The following is a 22,665-nucleotide window of genomic DNA, read 5'->3' on the forward strand; positions in this document are numbered from 1 at the left end:
CTGCAGTGAGCCAGCTGGCCGTAGACGAGACAGGGTTTTGTCATGGGTAAATTGTCCGTCTCCCTACCCCCAACCCCAATTCATACATTGAGGTCCTAAGTCCCAGGATCTCAGATCCCTACTTAAAGGGAGGGTCTTTAAAGAGGTAATTATGGCCAGGTAACGTCACTGAGTGAGCGCTAGCCCATGACTGGAATCTGCAAGCCCAGAGTCGAGGAGCCAAGCCTGCTGACACCTGGATGTCAGGCTTCCAGCCTGGAGAACTGAAATCGAGTTTCTCCCAAGCAGAGGTCTGTGAGGTCTATGATGCAGTTCCAGAGAACGTTTCAGGTCTGACACAGAAGGGAGGAATGACCTTGGTCTCCACCGTGCCCACTTGGTAGTTCCTACTGTTACCGTCAGTAAGTGTTCTCTAGCCACTCACCATTTAGCCTCTGGGTGACAGAAAAGGACATATCGAGAGGTGGAAAGGTATACCCAGGGGGGACAGTTCCAGTTGTCCATTCACAGGTTCCTGTACTAAGGTGAGTCCCTGTGGCCAAAGTGAACAGACTGTTTGTGAGGTGCTGGGGCATGCTAAGGGCTCTCCTTGCAAATACTGAACTATAAAGTCCATAGTCATCCCTCGGTAGGTAAGAAACCGAGGGACAGGGAGCCCCTGGTTTGCTTTGCCACTGGCGGAACTGGCGTCTGATTTGATTGGCTTGCCTCTCCACTGCCGAACTGGCATCTGATTTGATCCAGGCAGTTTGCTATCATCGTTTGTATGTGCCAACTTCGCATTTGTGTATGTGCACACAGATATGCGCATGAAAGCCTCATTGGTTTGGGTTGGCTCAATGGTCAGTGAGCCCGAAAGAGTCACCTGTCTCCTTTTTCCCCGCACGGGGAGGGATTACCAGAGAGCACCTCGAGGCCTCTTTGTTTTGTTTTTATTATAGAATCTGGGATTTGAACTGAAGTCCCTAAGCTTGCATGACGCTTGTCCAACTGAGCCATCTCCTGTCCTCCTTTTTAAACGTGGAACTCCACATGTCTCTGGGCCTTGGATGGGATGGGCTTGTATAGTGTGCAGACACTATCATAACAGCCTGTACTGAGCATGGGCAGCAGATGGCACCTGCCCTAACACCAGAGGTGACCAGAGAACAAACTTCCCCAGTCTCTTGTTGGAGAAAGTCCTTCAGGGTGGGTGGCTACGCAGGAAGTATGGCTGATGTGGGTTCAAGAAGACTGATCACATTTCGGGCTTCCTGTCTCAGGAACTTTCTGTCTCTAACATGTGTGAATAGACACAGTGAAGTCAGCAACCCCTTAGCCCACCTAGGCTTAGTCCCGTAAGGAATTTGCTGTTCTGAATAGCCTTGAAAAATGTGTCTTCTCATACTCACCAGGCAGGTGAACCACCAAGAAAAGCTTCTCTGAGCTGGAAAGATGGCTCAGTTAAACACTCTTACTACTGCTCCTGCAGAGAACCCGGGTTCAGTTCCCAGCACCCACATGGCAGCTCCCAACTATCTGTAATCTCTGGAGAATCTGATACCTCTTTCTGACCTCCAATGGCATTAGGTCTGCATATGGTGCACATACGTATGTGTGGGCTAAATGCTCATACACATATACACATAAATTCTGAATTCTTTTTTTTTTAAAACTGTGTTTCACATGCAGGAGATAGAAGCAGGCAGATCTCAGTGAGTTCAAGGCCAGCATGGTCTACAGAGCTAGGTCCACAGAGCTAGTTCTAGTCAGGACTAAGAAACCCTATCTTGAGAAAACAAAAGGGGGGGGTGTCTCATAGTTCCAAGATAGCCAGAGCTACACAAAGAAGCCATGTCCTGAGCTGGGGGCGGGGAGGGGAGAGGATCTCACTGCCAGTCTTTCCTTGGGAACATGCTTCCTGCCTGGCCCTAAGGATGAGGCTCTGACTGGCTACTTGGTCCTTTAGGCGATCAAACACCATCTTGGGATAAGGTAGAGGGCTTACATACACCAGGTCATCTCCCTCATGGCTACCAGAGCTGAATTAGTTGCTCAAGTCCACACAGCTAGAACAACCAGTTGGGGTCTGACCATATCACCCTTCACTGGGAAGTGACGTCCAGCAGCTGGGATGGTGGCAGCCAGATGCAGACCTAAGTGTGTTTGTTCTGTCTTCTGAGAGGCCTATTACAGAACATTCCCCCAACATAATGTGGCCTGGGGAAAGGAACTTTGTGTGTAAACAAACATAGCATAAATGTCACCTTGATTTCCTGTTTTAAAATCTGCATGTTCAATGAACTGCACACACTGTGAAACACCCCCCAAGTATGTCATTAAGGAAACCGTTGCCTTCCATCATCTGGAGTTAATCTGATGGAGTAGTCCTCCTGTTGGCCATTGAGGGTGTCTCCTCTCTTCCGCTCCTGGTCCCCATGGACCCTTTTGCACATGGTAATTATGTACTTGGGATGAGTTTCTAGAGGAGAAATGACTGCAAACAGACACTCAGGACTTCTGGACCACACTTCTGACTTGTTTTCAGGAGGATACCGATGACGTTCATTTTTGAGGAATGGACTGAGATTCACTCCCAGTGGACCAGTCTTCCCTAGAAGGCTGATGTACAAGCGGTCATCATGTGTGAGGGGTCTTGGGTTCACTGCTCCCTTGCTTGGCCCCTGCTTATCTGAGCACAGGATGGCCATGTTCTGAAGATGACCTCAAACGCCAGCCTTCTTGGTTTACTGGAAACTCTGAGAACTGTTAATATGAGCAGTTCCAGAAACGAGACACTGGGTCAGTTCCATTTCCCAAGTCAGCTCCCTGGTTCTCCTGCAGTTTTTAGACTCTGTGACTTACGAATTCCCATCCATTGGACTTCCACGTCAAAGCCCGGGAAGGCAGGCTGGCCTCTGGTCTCCGGTTCAGGTCACAAATGAGTCCACTCTTATTTTCTTTGATGTTTTTCTTCTGTCTCTTCTTCATTCTTCCCCACCCTTCTCCCTCCTTTTATAAAAACAAAAAACGAAAACCCCCAGTGTGTCCTTATATAGCCCAGGTAGACCTCAAAGTCACAGCAATCCTCCTGCCTCAACACCCTAAAGTGTTTTGATTCCAGGCACGCACTGCCATAGCTCAATCCTATTTTTCAAATGAATACTGTCACTTCTGTCCATGGCTTCCCAGGGACCAAAGGGACAGTGCTGAGTAGAAGAGGTCACATCCCTGGCATCTCTTGGCCTTCACTTGTTCTGTGTACTGGGGTTTCTCAGGGAAGATAGTATGACCTTTAGGGAAGGAGACACAGAGACAGCATAGCACCTTCTCCACATGTTGTTCAGACAATGGTTCTGGCTCACGGTAGGTATTCTCACTCATCTCTAATTTATGATTATTTCCAAGTACAAAAGCAGGGGCTGAGCTGGTCAGTGGTGGTGCATGCCTTTAATCTCAGAACTTGAGAGACAGAAGCAGGAGGATCTCTGTGAGTCCAAGGCCAGTTTGGTTTACAGAGCAAGTTCTAGGGCAGCCAGAGCTACATGGAGAAACCTTGTTTCAAAAAACCCAAGAAAGGCAAAAAGAAAGCAGGGGCCATGCAGTAGAGGCCAAGGGTATCAGAATCATTTGGTATCCCTTCAACAAACACAGAAGACCTTTGACTGGGTATCATCTGGTTAGAGACCCTGAGATATAAACTCCAATCAGCAAAAGACAGATCTCCAGGAGTGGCTTGATTTTCTTCCAGCTTTTGCTTCCTTATATAGGTTATTTGTATACAGGATTTAGAACACTTCCCAAGTTTAAGAATACTCCTTTAATAACAAACTATGCATCCACAAACATATCTGTACAGTCTTCCTCGGAGATCAGAATGCCCACAGTGGTGATGAAGTATACCAGAGACCTGGTGCTTAGAACTCTCTCAGAGGTAAACAGAGGCAGGCCCCTGCTCCCCTGCTAGAAGCCTCTGGCTAAAGCATGTTCAGCTTAGTGCAGAGCCACTCTCAAGTCCTGTGCTAACTAGGCTAGAGCAGGATGCAATGTGGGGCCTGCCCCTGATGCTGTTGCTGGGCCAGGCCCATGGGTCCCCATCCCCCATCGCCTGGGATACCTACACGATGCCCTCTGTGCGCTTGCTCCTCCAGGCCACCAGTGCAGTCATGAGCAGTGTGACCGTAATGGGGAGAGCAATGAAAGGGCACAGAATGCTGTTGGGAGGGTCCTGCAGGGCCCTGCCAGAGATGGGGCACTTGCTGAAGTAGCGATGGTGGACAGCGATGAAGAATCTGTCCACTTCCGGATTGGGCCAGAAACAGCCAATCTTGTTGGCTATGTACTTGGTGCAGTAAGTGAGCTCCCCATAGCTCCTGTGGATACAAAGAAAAGGTGTCAGGAAATGCAGCTGGGACTCAGACTTGTCTAGCCAGAGGCAAAGCAGTCCTTTCCCTCTTCCCAGAAGCTCAGGCCTCAAGGCAGAGCTCTGACTATCCTAGATAGCTCACACCAGTCCCAGAAATCCAGCTATCAGAAGGTAAGGTGCCCAGTGCCATAAAACTGGGGACCAAGGCGACAGTGTGGTCATTCATGTTCCTGTTATCAGCCTACCTATGGTCCCCACTGAGTTGGTCACCTATAGGACTCAATGAGAGTGGGCCATCAGTGGGAGTGTGGATGCTGTAGGCCAGAATCTGAGGGAGTCCTGCTTGCTTAGACAAAGTCCTCTGAGTTCTTTCATATTGATTGACTAATTGATTGATGATTGATTGGTTTAGTGAGTGTATGAGAGATATCACATGTATGTGGTGCAGGTGGATGCCAGAGAATGACTTGCAAGAATTGGTTCTCTCCCTATGATGTGGGTTTTGGGAATTGAACTTGGGTCTACAGACTTGGCGGCATGGGTCTTTACCCTCTTGAACCATCTCCCTAGCCCCAAGTCTCATAACTTCTGTGGAGACAGTCCATAGAGGAGCAGTGGAATCCTCCCAGGATGGCTTGGGATGCGGCTGGTCGTCATGGGTCATCCATAAGTGTGAGATTCCTTATTTGTAACTGTGTCTAACACTTTTTGTGTGTGTTATTCTCAGTGGCTGGGTGGGACCCTGTTTGTGTGTCAGTGACTGTATACATATGACTCTGATCTAGTTTTGGTAGGTGCCATCATGGTTGGTAGGTTTGTTTGTTTGTTTGTTTGTTTGTTTGTTTGTTTTTTGTCACCTTCACACAGGCTAGAGTTATCTGGGAAAAGGAACCTCACTTAAGAAAATGCCTCCAACCAGATTCCCTGTGGGCAATCTTCTTGCTGATTGATGTGGGTGGGCTCAGCCCACAGAGGGTGGAGAGAGGTGCCAGCCCTGGGCAGGTAGTCCTCACTTGTACAAGGAAACAGGCTGAGCAAGGCATGGAGGGTACACCAGTAAGCGGTGTTCCTCCATGGTCTCAGTTCCTGCCTTAAATGCCAGCTCTGACTTCCCTCAGTGATGGCGTGTGTGTGACCTGAGAGTTGTAAGCTGAAAAAAAACCCTTTCCTCTCCAAATTGCTTTTGGTTTGTGGTGTTTCATCACCACACTAGAAACCCTAAGACAGGCACTATCCTTCAAGCTAAACAACTGCCATCTTCAAGAGATCGGCTGTATCCAGAGTGCCCATCACCAAGCTGCCTGCTGACTGTTCCCTCCTAGATGGGGATGGGATGGGTCAATAGCCTTTCATTTATCCAGCCGATTCTTCCAGCTACTTGTATGCAATTTCTCCCTGATTGCCCATGGCCTTGGGGTCTTGCAGATGTCCAAGATTAGATAGGCTGGAGATGACTAGGACAGAAGAGAACCTCAGTCATTCCTAACATGGCAACGGAAAAGAAACTAGGGTGGATTGGAGCTGAGTGTGTGTGTGGCTCGGGAGGTAAAGTCCTGCTGTGCAAGCATGAGGACATGAGTTAAGATCCCCAAGCAAAAGCAGGGTGCATCCGTGTGTGCCTGCAATCCCACAAGGCAGGTATGGGGGATGGGAGAGGCAGGCAGATCCTGGGGCCCTGAGGCCAGGCCAACCGGTGTAGCTGAAACTGCAATCTCCAGGTTCAGTGAGAGATCACTGTCGATTTAATGGCAGTCCTGCTGTCCTGCTCCATCCTGCCAGTCACCACACCTGCATTGTGGATACATAGAAGCAGAGGGAGCTTGCTTACCCAAGAGGAGCTTGGGAACCCAATGGGGTTGGATCTCATTGAGAAACTCAGAGTGCTAGCCATGTGGCTTGTGACCCACTGTGGCTTCTAAACCCCTGGCAAGTCAAGAAGGAGAGAGGAAAAAGTAGAGAAGGAGAGAGGAAAACAGGTGATACTGACTTCTGACCTCCACACGTGTATACACAGGCACGTGTACCTGTACCCACATGTGTACACATGCACATACCAAACACACACACACACACAAACACACACACTTCCTGGGATCCATCAGAGTTAGGCTATAGAGCTCTAGGTCACCTGAATTTCATGAGATCACACAGAACTGTGACCAAGCAGAGGAAGAAAAGACTACTCAGAGAAAGTGGGGGACCAGCTCCAGGTAGCAACTGACAGCACCCAAGTTTGAGCCTGTGTGGCATTGCTGGGGCCTGAAACTCCGGCAGGGATGCTGACTCTCTAATTTCCCATGAGAAAGGTTCCACTGGATGCTGGTGATGAGGATGGGGAGTGCAGGGGACCAGCACAGCACACCACACATTTCCCATGTCCCCTTGGAGCAGCAGCAGCTGTTGCTCTCCTGTTGTGGGCATAGCACCCTGCACGACGCCCAGTAGAGGTTTGTCTAATTTGGGGGGGGGGGTCAGGAAACTCTGTAAAGGCCAGCCATCCTGCTCTGCCTCCGTTTCTTGGCCTCAGTCAAGAGGCAGAGAACTCCTGTTGGAGATACCGTGGCTGAGGGCACAGGCTCATTTAAACTGAGGCTTGATGGTGACAGAGATCTCTCCCATTCCCTAGTGACTCGGGCAGCAGCTGATCTGTGCTGTGGACAGCTGGGGAACTTCATTCTGTGACACAAGCAGCCAGGTATTATGTAGCAATTTCCTCTAAAGCTAGAAAGACACAGGAAGTTCAGGGCTGGAGAGACGGCTCAGGGGTGATGGCTCAGTGGTTAAGAGCACTTGTTGCTCTTGCAGAGGACCCAGGTTCACGGCTGAGTACCGGTGTGGTGGCTCACAACCATTCATAACTGTGGTTTCAGGGGATCTGATGCCCTTTTCTGACCTCCATGGGCACTGCAAATACTCACACATAAAATAAAAATATCTAAGAAAACAAAACCAAAAATGTTTGCTAAAAAAAGGAGGCAGATGGCTCTCTATAAGTTCAAGGACAGCCTGGTCTTCAAAAGCAAGTTTGAGGCCAGCCTGGGCCCACAACACAGTGAGACTCTTTTTCAACGGATATATATGGGGGCTGAAGAGAATGGCTCAGTGGTTAAGAGCACTGACTGCTCTTCCAGAGGTCCTGAGTTCAATTCCCAGCAATCACATTGTGGCTCACAAGCATCTGTAATAGGATCCAATACTCTCTTCTGGTGTGTTTGAAGAAAGCAGTGGTATACTTATATACATAAAATAAATGAATAAATCTTAAAAAAGTATATGTGTATATTTTATTATATATATAAAAAATAAAAAAGTATATATATATCAGGAAGTCCTTGAAACCTACTAGAAACACTAGGTCCCTCTGTCCCCTAGGTTACATAAGCTGCAAACCTGCTGAGGAGACTTAACTCAGGCTCAGATCAGCCAAACTGTCTAGAAGTCCTTCCCTGACCTGTCAAGCTGCTTCTGAGTCACGCTCCAAGATTGCAGCCTTCAGGAGTCAGCATGGACTCTGGGTGGGCTTGTGGTAATGCAGCTGCCTCTGACTAATCTATGCTCTTGAAGTGACCCTTCACCTGGATTCCTGCTCGTAACCCCAATAAACTTCTTTTCCCCAGCCAAATTGGAGTTTGGAGATAGCCCTACTTTGGTCTGTCTTTTTTTTCTATCTAGAGTGAGTAGAATTTGTGTAAACATCTCCACAGGAATCGTGTCACAGGACAATAGGAGATAGTTGGAGACTGAGGGACTGTCTTTCTGGGCCTCTTCCCTGAATACAGCAATGACAGTTCATCTGCAGAGGGATATAAACCCTGTGGGACACTGACCACAGCAACAGAAAATCCTTAACCCATCTCAGCTCCCGACAGATGGACTGGAACCCCACCTAGCCGACTGGCAGAGGGTGCCTGCCTGCTTCTATATGCAGATTCTTTTCACTTGGTCTCTACCACACATGAACACTCAGCAGTGAGTTGAAAATGGTGAAACTCTCTCTGAAAACAGCAAGAACAAAAAAGAAAGAGGACCCAGAGTGTGACTATCAGACTTTGCTGTGCTATAGTGCTATTTGGAGCTGGCTCTAACCTCTGGAAGGTGGGGCCTTGTGGAATCGTCTCAGGTCAGGGATTAGGGTAGTCTCATGAGAGCCTGAACTAGTCCATCAGCTTCTCTGGCTTTCTCTCTGGTGATGGTAGCACATGCTTCTGAACATACCCTACCATTGCTGTTTGGCACTGGTCCCTCATCACAACCTCTGAAACTTTGGGGTAACTAGCCTACCTTAGGGTTTCATCATGGTAAGGCCAGACAGGGGCTTTACAATGGTGACAATGTCGGGTCTACCAAGAAAGGAAGGGAAAGAAGGAAGGGACTACACATACACAGATGAGAATCCAAAGGGTTTGGGTGTGGTGCATAGACTTGCCATCCCAGCACCTGCAAAGCAAAGGAAGCAGAATCAAGAGTCCCAATTCAGCCTAGAATCCAGAGACCCTGTCTTAAAAGCAGGACAGGGGAAGGGGGGAAACAGGAGGAAGGGAGGAGGGGAGGAAGCCATAGCAAGAAAAATTACTGGGATTAGAAAGCATCAAAGATCATGTTTTTGAGCCTTTGCTGCAAACCTGTGGAGTTTCTAAATCCGAGTCTCAGTACCAAATGATGTGTTTTTATAAAAAGATAAAGAGAGAAGGAATATGTTTGGTGGATGTTTGGTAAGGTATGGGGGAAGGGAGAGCCTCTGTGGGCCCATGCTGAGACATCCCTTCCCCCTGAGGGACCAGCCACATGATGATATAGTATAGAATAGAGTTTATTCAGGGCATGGGGAGGCGAGTTGAGAGAGTAGAGATAGAGAAAAACGGGGGGGGGGGGGGGGAGAGAGAGAGAAAAAAAGAGAGAGAGGAAGAGAGAGAGAGAAAGAGAGAGAGAGAAGAGGAGTAGAGGCTGGCCAAGAGCACAGTGGGGGGGGGGGGACAAGAGGACAGAGTGGGAGCAGAAAAGCAAGATCAAGAGAGATCAAGAGTCAGGCATACCTGGCTGTTGCCAGGTAACTGTGGGGTGGAGCTTAGACAAAATGCTAACACTCGAAGACCAGGATTCAATTCCCATCACCCACATGGTAGTTGAGTATCCTTATTTATTGGGGCACCAGGCATATAAATGCTGAACATACATGCATGCAGGCAAAACAGTCATATGAAATCAAATGAGCAAATCTCATTGTTAAAAGGTCACTCTTGCTGCACTGCATGCAGGTGGCAGAGTCGGTGAGAAGGAGGACAAGTTAGGAGAACTTCTACAAACTGAAAGACAAAGAGGAAATGAAGGAACAGCATTGCAAAGGGGCCTGAGAGCTGTAGGTACATTGTACCATCACGTGCAATTAACTCCAACTTGCCCATCAGTCCCAGAAGCAGAGTGGGATGTTGCAGAAGAGATATTTGAAAAGACAATGGCCGGAGACTTGCCCCAATTTAATATAAGACTTTAAATAAAAAACTCAAGGTCAGAGACCCCAAGAAAGGTTAAAAACAAAGCAACAGCAACCAACAAATACACACAGACTACCAAACACGCAGCAAAGCTTAAATGATGGAGAGTCTCAGTTATAAAAACACACAGAATGCCTATGGGAACTAATGCTGACTTCCCTCCATGGCTAGGCAAGCCAGAGATCATAGGCCAAGGAAGTCACACTGCTGGCAGCCCAGGAGCCAACACTTAACATCCTTCAGATATGGGGATAAGATAAAGGACTTCTTTTTCATTTTAAACAACAAAAGCAGCTCAGAGAGTCAGCAGGCCCACACTTTAAGGAAGGTTAAAGAAAGTTCTTTAATCAAAAGCTGGACCAAGGAGGATTCTGGATCCATACAAAAGAGCGAAAAGTCCCAAAATGGTGGCAAAGAAGTCAAAACTATCTTTTCTTGCTTTAATCTAGAAAGTCTATCAATGGAGGAAAGGCCGTTCGTCAGCCCTGAGGAGACCCTTAGGGCATCTAAGAGGCTCTTTAGTTGAAAGTGGAGGCTTTCCAAATCCAGGCATTCCCCCCACCCAGGGTATCACGTGGCCTCTAAACTGCTAGGCCAGTTTGTCGTGGGCTTCCCCCACCCCCAGCTGCCTTTGTGTCAGGCACCCTGTCCAGAGCATCTCCCAGCCCACATCAGTGGTAATGCGGATGAGACACAGGAAGGGAGAAAGTGGCCCACCCCCACTGCTCACTGGCACTGGGGTGCATGGTCTTTCTGAGTAAGCAAAAGACCCATGCTTCAGTTAGAAAGCACACATGGGAAAAGCCATAAGAAGTTGGGACAGCCTGGATCTCATCATGAAAGACTCCAACACAGCAAGTATTAAATGTCTTCTTTAAAGTCAAAGGCGACATTTGGAGCTGACACCGGTTAACTGAGCACCAGTGGTGGTGTAGGCTGTCCTTCTCTACCCAAACTCAAAGATGGTTTTGGCAACAGAGCACCCAGAACAATGTCCTCTGTAGCCTGGAAGTATCTCTGGCAGGAGACGCCTTCTGTTTCTCAGCTAACCAGAACAGTTAGGAGTCCCTGATACTGGAAGTCAAGTCACCACAGACTACACTCTGTGAGGCTGAGTGTGAGACCTGCTATTCTGGGACCAGGACTCTATCTTTGATACATTAGCCTTCTAGATTGAAGCCACCTATGCCTAAAAATATCTGTGGCGTAGGGATGGCTGCCCATTGGATCTCATTTGTTTATGCAGAAGTGACAGCTGAGGTTTTCAGTAACAACCGTGCATGCTCTGTCAGTTCAGATGAGATAAAAGGATTCCTCCTGGAGGTTGGACATGCCACTGCTAAAAGAACACGGAGATAGCCAGAGGACTCAAAATAGCTAGGAAGCGTGCTCTGGCTCTAACTCCCTAATTTTCAGTTCTCATGTAACTGAATAATTATCCTTTTTTGGCTAGGACTTGCTATTCTGGGCCCCTAAGCAAACTTTGCTTGGAATGTCCCTGAACACTTCAGTGGGAGTTTTCCAAACGTATCTTGAGTCATGGCTCTGAGCTCCTCGGTGACTGGCTGCTGACTTGCTGCTCACTGATATACACGGTGAGGCTGCTCCTTTAGGGGGATATCTTGAGGTTGCAGTTGTCCCCCTTCTGTCCCCAACTGCCCCTAACACTGAGTATCTGAGCCTGTGTCCTGGCACCCATCATCTGGGTTTGAATCCTAGCTTCTTCTCTTCTCTCAAGCAACCCTAAGGACTTCATCTCACACGTCCGTGTGTTCGTAGCCTCATCTTAGAAAGAGGATCAGCCCCCTCCCCAAATGACTGGACAGAGCTAAATAAATGAAGTAAAGAGACAGACGGGATGAGTACCTCAAAGCCACAAGTGTTTTCCTTGCCTCTTCTCTGACAACCACGAGTATAAGGTTCACTGTGTGTGCTTTGTGTCCTATAAACTACTGTCAAATCTGACTAACAAGGGGCATCTACTTCCTCAAAACTCCAAGGAGAAACCCTTGGGATTTGAGTCACTGTCTTGGCACTAACTAGCCTTTGCCTCCCACCCCCAGGACAACCACAGCTTGGAAGCTCTAGCCTCTAACACTGTTGAGACAGGATGCTGTCTATGCCTTCCCACCCCAGCTGACCCACTTGGGGCTAGCCTCAAGAGCCTGGCGAGATGCCAGCTGACAGGGGTTGATGGAGAGGGTGTGGGAGCCTGCAAACATGCAGACAGAGAGGTCTATGGCTGGCCGACTATGTATTTCTTCTGCAAATAGAAATGACTGGTGAGTACATCAGAAGTGCTCATGGGCAGAAACTCATGCAGAAACAAAGGAAGCCAGGTATGGAGTGACACCTGCAATCCCAACACTCAATAAGCCAAGGAAGGAGGATCACAAGTTCAAAGCCATACTATACTACGTAGGAATAGCCTGTCTTTTAAAAAACAAAAAGTTACGAGGCATGGATTCCATTCCCAGTATTGCCTAAACTGATTCTTGTGGTCCTTGCCTGTAATCCTGCACTTGGGAAGTACAGGCTGGAGGATCAGGAGTTCAAAGTCATCCTTGGCTACATACTAAGTTTGAGGCCAGCTTGGGACTCTATCTCAAAACAAAACAAAATGTATGAAATGTGGACAAAGGCAGCAAGAGGAGGTGTGTACTAAGGTCAAGATCATGAAAGGCAGAAACCAGCACAGTAAAGGCACATGGAGGAGCCTCTACTAAGAAGACAACTTTCAGAAAGAATTCTAGGATGCAGGCAGGGACATCTTTTCATGAAGATGCTGAACAAAGAAAGTGGATTGGTCCACACAGCAGCCTAAAGCCTGTGGTTCTGGTGGAGTGTCCCTGTAGGAGAGCCATCCTTCCTGGAGGTCGCTGTGGCCTCCTAGGCATTGCAGGGACTAGGGCTGTCTGGGATGGGGCAGGGCAGAGCTCTGTAGGTAGGAGGTAGATCGCTATGACCCTCACTCACAATGGGCTCTGATCCACTTTGGATATCTCAGCTCTCCTTTCCCTGCATGTATTGTTGGGACCTCTAGCAAAGCCTAATCCTAGTTAGCTTGTCAGAACAGTCACCATCAAAGAAGAGGGGAACAAAAGCAGAGGGCCAGGCAGGCAGGAAAGCAGGCCTGGAGGCTGTGGCAGGGCAGCACGATGCAGTGTGGAACAGACACAGGCAGAGGGGCATTTATAGCACTGTGGCCCAGAAATTCCTGTGTGATGTGTGTGTGTGGTGTGTGTGTGTGTGGTGTGTGTGTGGTGTGTGTGTGGTGTGTGTGTGTGTGTGTGTGTGTGGTGTATGTGGTGTGTGTGGTGTGTATGTGATGGGTGGTGTGTATATGATGTGTATGTGTGATATGTGTGTGTGTGTGTGTTGGGGGTTGGAGAGGTGGGAGGTCTGACAAATATACACATCTTCCCATGATGCCTCCAAAGTTTAGCCCAAAAGTAGTGCAAATTGAACGCAAACTATTAAGAACCAACAATCTTGTCAAAAGTCCTCAGATCCATATTAGGCAGCAGAGAAAAAGCCAACAAATTCCCAAAGTAAAAGTCATAAGAAAGTATTCCTTGGCTACAATATTGAAAACTAAAATGCTAGCAAAAAAAAAAAGATATTTAAAAACGCACTCTACAGAAATGAAAGGTGACAAGTGGTTCGATGGTCACCAAGAGTTAAAACACTCCATTAGAGGCAGCCATGGAAATACAATACTGTATGCGTGTAAATCCTAATGACATCATCTCCAAAATGAATTCTGAGAAAAACATGGAGTTGTAAATTTATTATTATTATTATAATGTAATACAACAGTAAGCAGAAAGTCAGGAGTGGTAACATATGAGTCCTGTAATCCTAGAACTCTGAAGGCTGAGACAGAAGGATCCCTAGGAGTTGGAGGCCAGCCTGGGCTACCCAGTGAGTTCTGTGTGGGCTATGTAGAGAGACCTTGTATAAAAGAAAATCACCAAGTATCCAAATCAAGACTTTACAAAAGAGCCTGTGAGATGGCTCAGTGGGGCAAGGCCCTGGCTCTGCAAGTTGGCAACCTGAGTTCAATTCCTAGTGGAAAGGTGGAAGGAGAGAACAACACCTTGAGGCTGACCTCTGACCTCCACATGCATGCTGCCGACTTGCACTCCCCTCCCCACCCCCAGAATTACTGCGCCTGTGGGAGGGGAAAGTGTGTGTTCAAAACCATAAAAAAGAACTTACTGATGCGTTAAATAGAACAACATGGATAAGAAAATTCAAAAGCTCTCTCTCTCTCTCTCTCTCTCTCTCTCTCTCTCTCTCTCTCTTGCTCTCCCTTCGTTGTCTCTCTCACTCTCTGTTTTCACATGTTCCCAGCCAGCCTCTCTTTCTGTCCTTTTTGTTTTCTGTCCCCCCTTCTCTGCCCTTATGGCTCCCGTCTGTCTGCCTCTACCCCTTCTCCAGGTCCTCATTCCTTTCCCTCCCCCTAAATGAAGTGGTTCGTGACTTTAGTCCCACGACCTGGAGGCCACCCTGTTCTACACAGTTCCAGGAGAGCCAGGGCTACACAGAGAAACCCTGTCTCAGTGCGGGGGCTGGGGGGTGGGACAGGGAGAGCGAGAGCGAGAGCGAGAGCGAGAGCGAGAGCGAGAGCGAGAGAGAGAGAGAGAGAGAGAGAGAGAGAGACAGAGAGAGACAGAGAGAGACAGAGAGAGAGCAAGCAGAAAACATCAACTATAAAACCAGTAAGTAAATTAGAGAAAGCATCAAGGCACCAAGTTAACATGTAAATAATATACCGTGTGCTGTGCATAGGCGGCACACCTCTAGTCCCAGCGTCCAGATACAGGGCAAGTATATCTCTGCAAGTGAGAAGCTACTCAGTCTTCATTATGAGACCTTGCCTCAAAAAAAGAAAGAAAGAAAAAGGAGGGAGGGAGGAAGGTAGGAGAAGAGGCACAGAAGGCCTCTGCAAAGCTCCCACAAGCTTTGTCTAGCTGTACAGAACACATTAAATCTGTTATCAGAAAACCACGTTTCGACCTGTCAAAGGAGAAAATATCATTTGATGTTGAAAGCTTTTGATAAAAATTCACTTCTTTTCCTCCTCCTCCTTCTTTCCCTACTTACTATTATTCTGAGACTGAGCCTTATTATGTAGTCCAGGCTGGCATCGAACTCATGACCCTGCCATCTGGGCATGCACACCATCCTAGCACACACTTAGTTCTGAGACCGCCTCTCCCATGCAGAGACCCTTTCCCTCAGCAAGCGCCTGCTTCCTTGTGGTGTCTGAAACCATCCCATCAGTCAGGAAGGGGTCCTCTGTAGGCCCAGCTGCCTTCTGGATGGTGGCAGCTGCCTTTGGTAGCAGAGCTCAAGATCCCTAAAACAGACGGCAGGGACTTTCTGCCGTGGGCAGAGGCTGCTCCCCCAACTGCAGAAAGTCTAGCTCAGTCCAGCATGGTCAGGCATTGAGTAAACAGCTAGGGCTACCAGGGCAGCCAGTCTGCACAGAAGGTCTCCACTCCAGTACAGGAGAACACAGCCCATCCAGCTTATTGGTGGCATTCAGAGAAGCCAGGGGCATGCCCAGTGCTGTAGGAGGCAGCAAGTAACCGGGCACTTTTCCTAGATTCTGGGCAGAGGTATGAGGGTGTCTTGTTAATTGTTGGATTCAAGTACTTCGACACTTTCCTAGGCTAGGGAAGTGTGTGCAGCGCCAGTGGGATCTGAGCCAGCTGTGTCTTTCTGAGAGTCACACGGAGTGGCTGGTCCACTGGGACGTGTGGTGGGGGGAGGGAAAAGAAGGACACTCAACAAGGGACCCCTGGCTGTGTTGTGCCACTCAGAGGGGAGCTAAGTGTTAAGAGGTCTCTATGCTCTGCCAGCCTTCGAGGTCCATTAACCATGTGGCTGGCAAATGAGTATTTTAAGATGACATTGCCCAGAGCTGTATAAAAGAGACTTCTGACATTGGGGCAAAGCCATTTTCCAGGCAGTACAAGAGTGTTGTTGAAGACAAGGCAGCATGGGTCAGGTTGCCAAGACCCTGGGGTCAGCAACCCGCAACAGCACCACAGGCCTTGTGTAGAACCTCTGCAGTTTGAAGTCACTTGCCTCACTCGTGTGTGCACACGACACTCGCTGACCACCGCTCGGCATCTCTTCTCTCTCGAAACCGAAAATTGGAACAAAGATGGAAGAAGGAATTCTTTTTTTTTTTTTTTTTTTTTTTTTTTTTTGGTTTTTCGAGACAGGGTTTCCCTGTATAGCCCTGGCTATCCTGGAACTCACTCTGTAGACCAGGCTGGCCTCGAACTCAGAAATCCACCTGCCTCTGCCTCCCAAGTGCTGGGATTAAAGGCGTGAGCCACCACCGCCCGGCCAGAAGAAGGAATTCTGAGAGAGTTCCAGTGGCAAGAAGGAGACTCCCTGCAGCATGACGGATGCCCCACCCAAGGCATACAAACAGAGGCCCAGAGAACAATGATAAAAATGGTATCTGAGATCCCAGTGCCCACCAGAGGGCACCACTTGTTATGGCCTTCAGGCTTAGGCAGAGGAGCCCTGGGGAAGCTTGGGGTTTCTGTGTGAGCATCTGGTCTGCAGGGGTGAGCCCTCAACTCATCAACCTATTGGAAATGCACCCCGCACTCTGCACACTCAGAGCTGGGACTCTCATTGATCCCTGGAGAAGGAAGATCTGACGGTGTTGGTGGAGGTGAGGGAACATCAGGGCTGTGTTTCTCAGAGAGGCAGTTTGACGCATCTGTGGGTCACACTGTTTGGAGAAGGCTGTCCCACTTCTTCACAGGGCCCTGGGCTTCCTTAGTTAACAGAGTTTGCCGTCACCCATGTCTGCAAGCGATATCATCTGCGTGACTGCTGAGTTGTGGCGGAATTGCCATCCTACATGGTCATCTGGGATAATGGTCCCAGATCTAAGAGGGAGTGCCACTGGGCAGAGCCTGTGAGAGCCCCCACTGTCCCCACAGAGAGAAACATCCAGCCAAGGGGACTGCTACAATCCAGAGAGCCTGCATTTTGTTCTTAACATTTTTGGGGATTGAGATATAGCTTGTAGGAGAGTGTGGTACAGTAATGTCACACACTCAAGCCCAAACCCAGGCCTGGGGCTCCTCTGGCTAAAGGGTGGTCATAGCTTAAATATTTGCTCCTCACCTGAGCCTCTATGATCTCTCAGGCTTCCACAGCCAAGACCAACCTGCAGAGGAGCAGGCCCCAAGGCAACAGGAATGTCGAACAAGGTAGATGCCAGGATCCAGGAGGGCTGTTGAGGCCTAGGCAGGCAATCCAAGCCCTCACTACTTGGAATCCATGGACAGCTCATGTTAACCAGAGGCATATGAAATGAGGCTTTAGGTTACAGTCTCTTATGGCTGGCTCGTGCACACATCACATGCCTGAGATGGCTGAAGGCTTGTTTGCTTTTCAGAGGGCAGGAAACCATGGTACCCTGCTATCACAGTGGGCGCACTCCTCGCCTAGCCTTGTGATAGTAGATGTATGTGTTCCCTCTACAGACCTGGGTATTTGGTGAGGAGACCTGTTGAGAGACCACAGAAGGCCAGGGCAGAGCCTGGTGAGGCAGATGACTCTTTCTCTTCCACCCCTGCAGCCCCTTCCTCTGTCCCCTGAGAACCTGGCACCATGTCCCCCTGTCTTTCTTTCTCCACCATTCCCCCTCTTCAGGCTCCAGGCCAAGGAGGAGTCTGGGCACCTCTGCCAGGCCAGGAGGAAGAGAAGTTTCTAAATCTATCACTGGCCCCACGTGCAGCTGGCTCTGGCACAGACGTAGGCCGTTGCTGCCAAGCCAGCTCCCCATGGAGAGGCCCCACCAGGAGGGTGGGCACAATGCCACTTCTGAGAACAGGCCTGGTCAGGAATCAGCTCCTGGGGCTGGGAGATCAAGCAGTGTTAACATTCAGCAAGCATCCTAGGCAAAGTCACAGACTTCTCTGCCAATGCTGGCATCAGGGTCTGGACAGGGGGTTGTTCTTTGCCAGTGAGCCCAGCCCTGGGGGCTGAGGATACGGGGCCCAGTGGCTGACAACTGAGGTACAGGAATCATGTGGGTTGAGTGTGATCTACCAGAGAGCTCCCAGGTACCCCTCATGGGGACCCTCTGTCTAGCTAAGAAAAGCTGACCTTGACTCCAGCTGAGTGGGGCTGGGGTGCAGGGTCTATACGCAGGCAGGGTGAGGCCCAACAGCTCCCACACTCTTGTGGACATGCATGTGTCCAAGTCTGGGATTAGGCATGACAGCCGGGATGCTATATTTGGACACTGCCATCCAGGGTTGCTGTTGTCCTTACGAAGCACGCAATGGTGGCTGGAAGGAGGGGGCTGACTCCTCCGGTCTACCCTTCATCCCAGCTTCCAGGCAGCCATCCAAAGCCTGCCTCTCCCCATCCCTTTCTTCCCAAGAAACTGTGATTCTTCCAGCAGCCAGCGGACTTACAGGGCTTATCTGCAGGGCTTCCTGAATGTGTCCTTGAGCTGTCCTCCCTGCTGTACCCCTGCACAGGACAACCCATCACACAGGTCACCAACTTGCCGTGCCACTATGCCCCTCTTGTCCTAACCCAACCTCTTTCAGGGGATTAGAGAAAGGGAAGATCTGGAACATTCTACTCCTGTAGTGTCAACTCTCAATGTGACTTTACGATAGCAAGTTACTATTCACAAAGCCTCAATGTTTGCAGCTTTGGTCTAGGGGGTTGCCAGCAGCTTGTACTGACAACCTCTACTGACAGTCCCTGCTTCCTTGGTATCCCCCTGTCTCTGGTTTTATGCTACTTGTGATGCAACCGTCTACCTTTTGCTAACTCGAAGGTCACTGAGACACGCCAGCAGGTGAGACCATTGTTCCAGGACTTGGCACCAAATTGGCTGCCACAGATATAAGAGGCTTCCAGATGTGTAAGATGCCAGACCAGTGTGTAGGACATAAAGAAAGGGCTTGACTGGGATCTGATCTGAGGACATAAACTCAGCCTGGGAACTGGACAACCCCAGTGTTCGCTGTCCCTGCAGGAGCCCTGACTAGCTGGATGGAAGGACTGTCCTTGACTCCAGTTGAAATCTGGAACATGAAATGGAGGATGAGGAGGAGAGTTAAGCCTGAGAGAAATAGGAAGTGACTTGAAGTTGAAGTCCCCTGAAGAAGGGACAGTGGCTTCTCTCTGGTCTTTAACTCCCTGTCTTGACCATGCTCCAGGTGGGAGGCTGGTAGTGTGGGTTGGATGCTGGTTAGGAGTGATGGGGTTCATTTTCACCCGTTATTGGGTCAGATCCCAAAGAAGAACATGGGTTTCTCTAAGGGGGCATGAGATCGAGCTCTAGGAGGGCAAAGAAGGCCCTGTCCTGCTTAGTTCTTGGTGGCCAGCACCACTGGCCACATGCCTGCCACATGCCTGCCACATCCCAGCAAGTAGCTGCTGAGCTGAGTCAATCATTTGTCTCTAAAACCCTCTCTCAAATACTCAGACCCTTACCTAACTTGCCAGTGGATACCCATTCCACACAGGGTGATAGCCATGCTGCACTTGCACCTCAGCTCATGCAAAGGTTTCTGTCAGTTCAGTCTTTGAGCATGCTGGGCAGTTACTGTCTGCACTGGAAGGGAGAAGCTATCGGCTTCAGGGAACATCTCCATTATTCAAAACCATCCTGGTTGTAAGCCTGGGTCATAGAATAACTGCTATGTACCAAAACCTACAGAGCCTCAGACTCACCTGGCTCGGAGGCTTTACTCCCACCCAGGGCCAGCTGAGGAAGGGGACTTAGGTGCTCGTGTTCTTTATCCACAAGTGGCCTGTATGCAGGTACCAGGCTCTGCTTGCACCTCCTGCCTGGCCATGTCTCCAGGGAAGTGTCTTTTGAAATGCTGCCAGCTCTTGGGTCCTAGAGTTATAAGGACCAGGCAGCGCTTCCACTGTGTCAATGCCCCAGGTGGCCAGGCCTGGTTCCATGTAACTGCACTGGTGGCACTCAGATCTCCTGAAGGTAATTGTCCTCAGACCTAGGGAGTGGCAAAGGTCAGCTCCTGGCACCATGGTGTCAGCTGACAGTCATTGCAACATCCAACCAGGAAATGTTTTCTACAAAGTGAAAAGCCAGAAGTAAAAACAGACCATCTGGAAGAATACAGCCAGAGAGAGGGTGTATTGGCTAGGAGTGAGAAAGAGTGTAAATGTGGCCAAAGGATGAGTGAGTGGGGCCCAGTCCCTGTGAACGAGCAAGAGGTGGAAGAAGGTGTTAGATTTGCTGAGTTCACAGCTGACAGTGTGAGGACACTGTCCATCCATCAAGGACCAGACCTAGGAGCTGCTACACAGGCTGCTGGGAAGCCACCATCATAACGCTTCACCACTTCACCGACACTTTACGATGAAAGTCAGGCCTCCAGCCACATATCCATCAATCAGCCTGTCAATCAACTGTAATTGCTCCGCCTTCTCAGTGAACACTGACACCAAAGACAATGGAACCAGTGAAAGGAACTTCAGAGTATGTGCAGGCTTGTTACCCTGCCAAGCTGTCACACACAAAGGCAGCAGGAAGCGCCTTAGGCACTCTGAATTCTGTGAATGTCTTAAACACACAGCTTACTTCTAATAACGAATTGAATTTTAAAAATCTGTACCGAAGGGAATGAGGGCATTAAAAAATAATAAGACACGTGTAAATTAACAACCCGTCTGCAAAGCGAACAAAAGCCAGATCAGAGCCCGGGTTGCCAGGATAAGACGCCAACTTGCCGATGTAAAACAGTCAAACCAAATAGAGAAGACAGAGGGAGGGGCAGATTTTAAAACATATAGCTGCAGGCAGCGAGGAGTGAGTGGGAGAGGGAAAGAGGGAGAAAGGAGGGAGGGAGAAGGGGGGATAGAAATCAGAGATTGCTGCTTTCACGGAGAGGGACCCAACTTGTATGGATTGACAAGAAAATAAACACTGGCATACGAATGCATGTGTTTCACACATCTGAGTTGGTTGGGTGAAAAATAGCTTGTCAATATTACAGTCTCACTTAAAAAGAGAAAAAAATATCCTATCTCAACAATAGGAGGGGAACAGTATAGAAAGAGGAGAAACACCTCAGAAGACAAAAGACAGAGCGCCTGAGGGAGCAAAGAGCACACATTCCTCTCCTCATAGACACCTTTGAAGGAGGCTTGTTGCCATCCACCATGGAGGTAAATCCCAGCAACTGTGCAGGAGACATACTGAAAGCAGGAACACAGAGGACCATCAAAGAGCCAGCAGCTGGCTGCCAGTGTCAGTAGGAGACTAAGCATCACCCAGAGCCGAGGCTTCGAAATCCTGTGATAAGGAGCGTTAGGTGGCAGCCTTGTCAGCAGCAGGCCACACTGTGGCGTGCCCAGAACAGATTGAGAACACGAATGCAGATGTCTGATAGGAAAATAAGACAGAAATGATGTTCAAAAGAATTAGAATTGAAGACTCTAATATCCATCGTTATGTTCGGTAAAAGGAGCTGCCGAGCACCGCGACTGGCGCTCACTCTTGTTCCAGGAATTAAGAGTAGAAAGCAGACTTCACAGTCGAGTGTGCTTGGGGTTCGCAGAAGATCTTCAGGTGGGAGACCACAATGAACCTCAAAAAGAAACACAAACGCTGAGCCTACCTGCTGTCTCCTCTCGCTATAGCAGGAAGTGAACTTAAGAACTGAGTCTGTGGGCTGGGGTGTGGCTCAGAGGTAGAGAGCTTACCCAGAGTGAGGTAGCTTTGGGCTCAATGGAGAGGATTAGACAGGAGAGCATAAGACAGGAGAGCATAAAAAATTGGAATCTACAAGGATTAAGATACATGTGCCTGGGGCTGAAGGCATGGCTCAGTGGTTAAGAGCACATCTAGTCTTCCAGAGGACCTGAGTTCAATTCCCAGCAACCACATGATGGCTCACAACCATCTATACTATGATCTGATGCACTCTTCTGGCATGCAGGTGTACATGAACATTAAACAAATGATTTTTTAAAAAAAGATAAATACCACAGCTTTAATGCCTTTACTATTACTTAAAAATAAGAAATTGTAAACTGAAGGGGAAAACTAAACCTTAGGGGAAAAAAAAACAAAGAGAAATGTTTAAAAATGCTATGTGTTTGATGCACATGAGCGTCCATGTGTATACATGTATGTCTGCACAGTGTGGAGGCCACAGGCAGATGTCCGGTGTCGTCCTTTCTTACATTCTACCTTAGTGTTTGAGACAAAGTCTCTCACTGAAACTGAAGCTAGGGGATTCAGCTAGAGTAGTGGTCCAGGGAGCCTTGGGGTCCTCCTATCTCAGAGTCCTCCAGCACAGGGTTACAGGCATCCTTGGCCACACCCAGCTCTTCCATGGATGCTGGGGATCTGAACTTGGGTCCTTGGCTTATGTAATGGACACTTTACCCACTGAGTCTGCTCCTAGCCTCTATTTTTTTTAAGGGGTAAAGCAAATGATAAAAGTTAAAGGAAGGGCTGGAGAGAGGGCTCAGCAGTTAAGAGCACTGATTGCTCTTCCAGAGGTCCTGAGTTCAATTCCCAGCAACCACATGGTGGCTCACAACCATCTGTGATGGGATTCGATGCCCTCTTCTGGTGTGTCTGAAGACAGCTACAGTGTACTTGTATACATAAAATGAATAAATAAATCTTTTTTTAAAAAAAAGTTAAAGTAAGGACTAGAGAGATGGTTCACTGGTTATGAGCAGATGCTGCTGTTTCTGAGGACCTGAGTTCGATTCTCAGTGTCCACACCAGGTGGCTCACAACTGCCTGTAACCTCAGTGGGGGATCTGATGCCTCAG

At 48.8% G+C, this 22,665-nt stretch overlaps 1 protein-coding gene across 1 annotated transcript in view; it reads right to left on the minus strand.

Moving 5' to 3' along the window:
* Window positions 1-3,779: 3,779 nt before the first annotated feature.
* Ramp1 (receptor activity modifying protein 1) overlaps window positions 3,780-22,665 on the minus strand; it is a 47,789-nt gene continuing 28,903 nt past the window's right edge. The window contains exon 3 of the mRNA XM_028755357.1: window positions 3,780-4,352. Within this exon, the coding sequence (XP_028611190.1) occupies window positions 4,097-4,352 (256 nt within the window). The 3' untranslated portion in view covers window positions 3,780-4,096. The remainder of the gene's footprint in view (window positions 4,353-22,665) is intronic.

This window comes from Grammomys surdaster, unplaced genomic scaffold (assembly GCF_004785775.1).
Source record: "Grammomys surdaster isolate TR1022 unplaced genomic scaffold, NIH_TR_1.0 126059, whole genome shotgun sequence".
NCBI classification, from domain to species: domain Eukaryota; kingdom Metazoa; phylum Chordata; class Mammalia; order Rodentia; family Muridae; genus Grammomys; species Grammomys surdaster.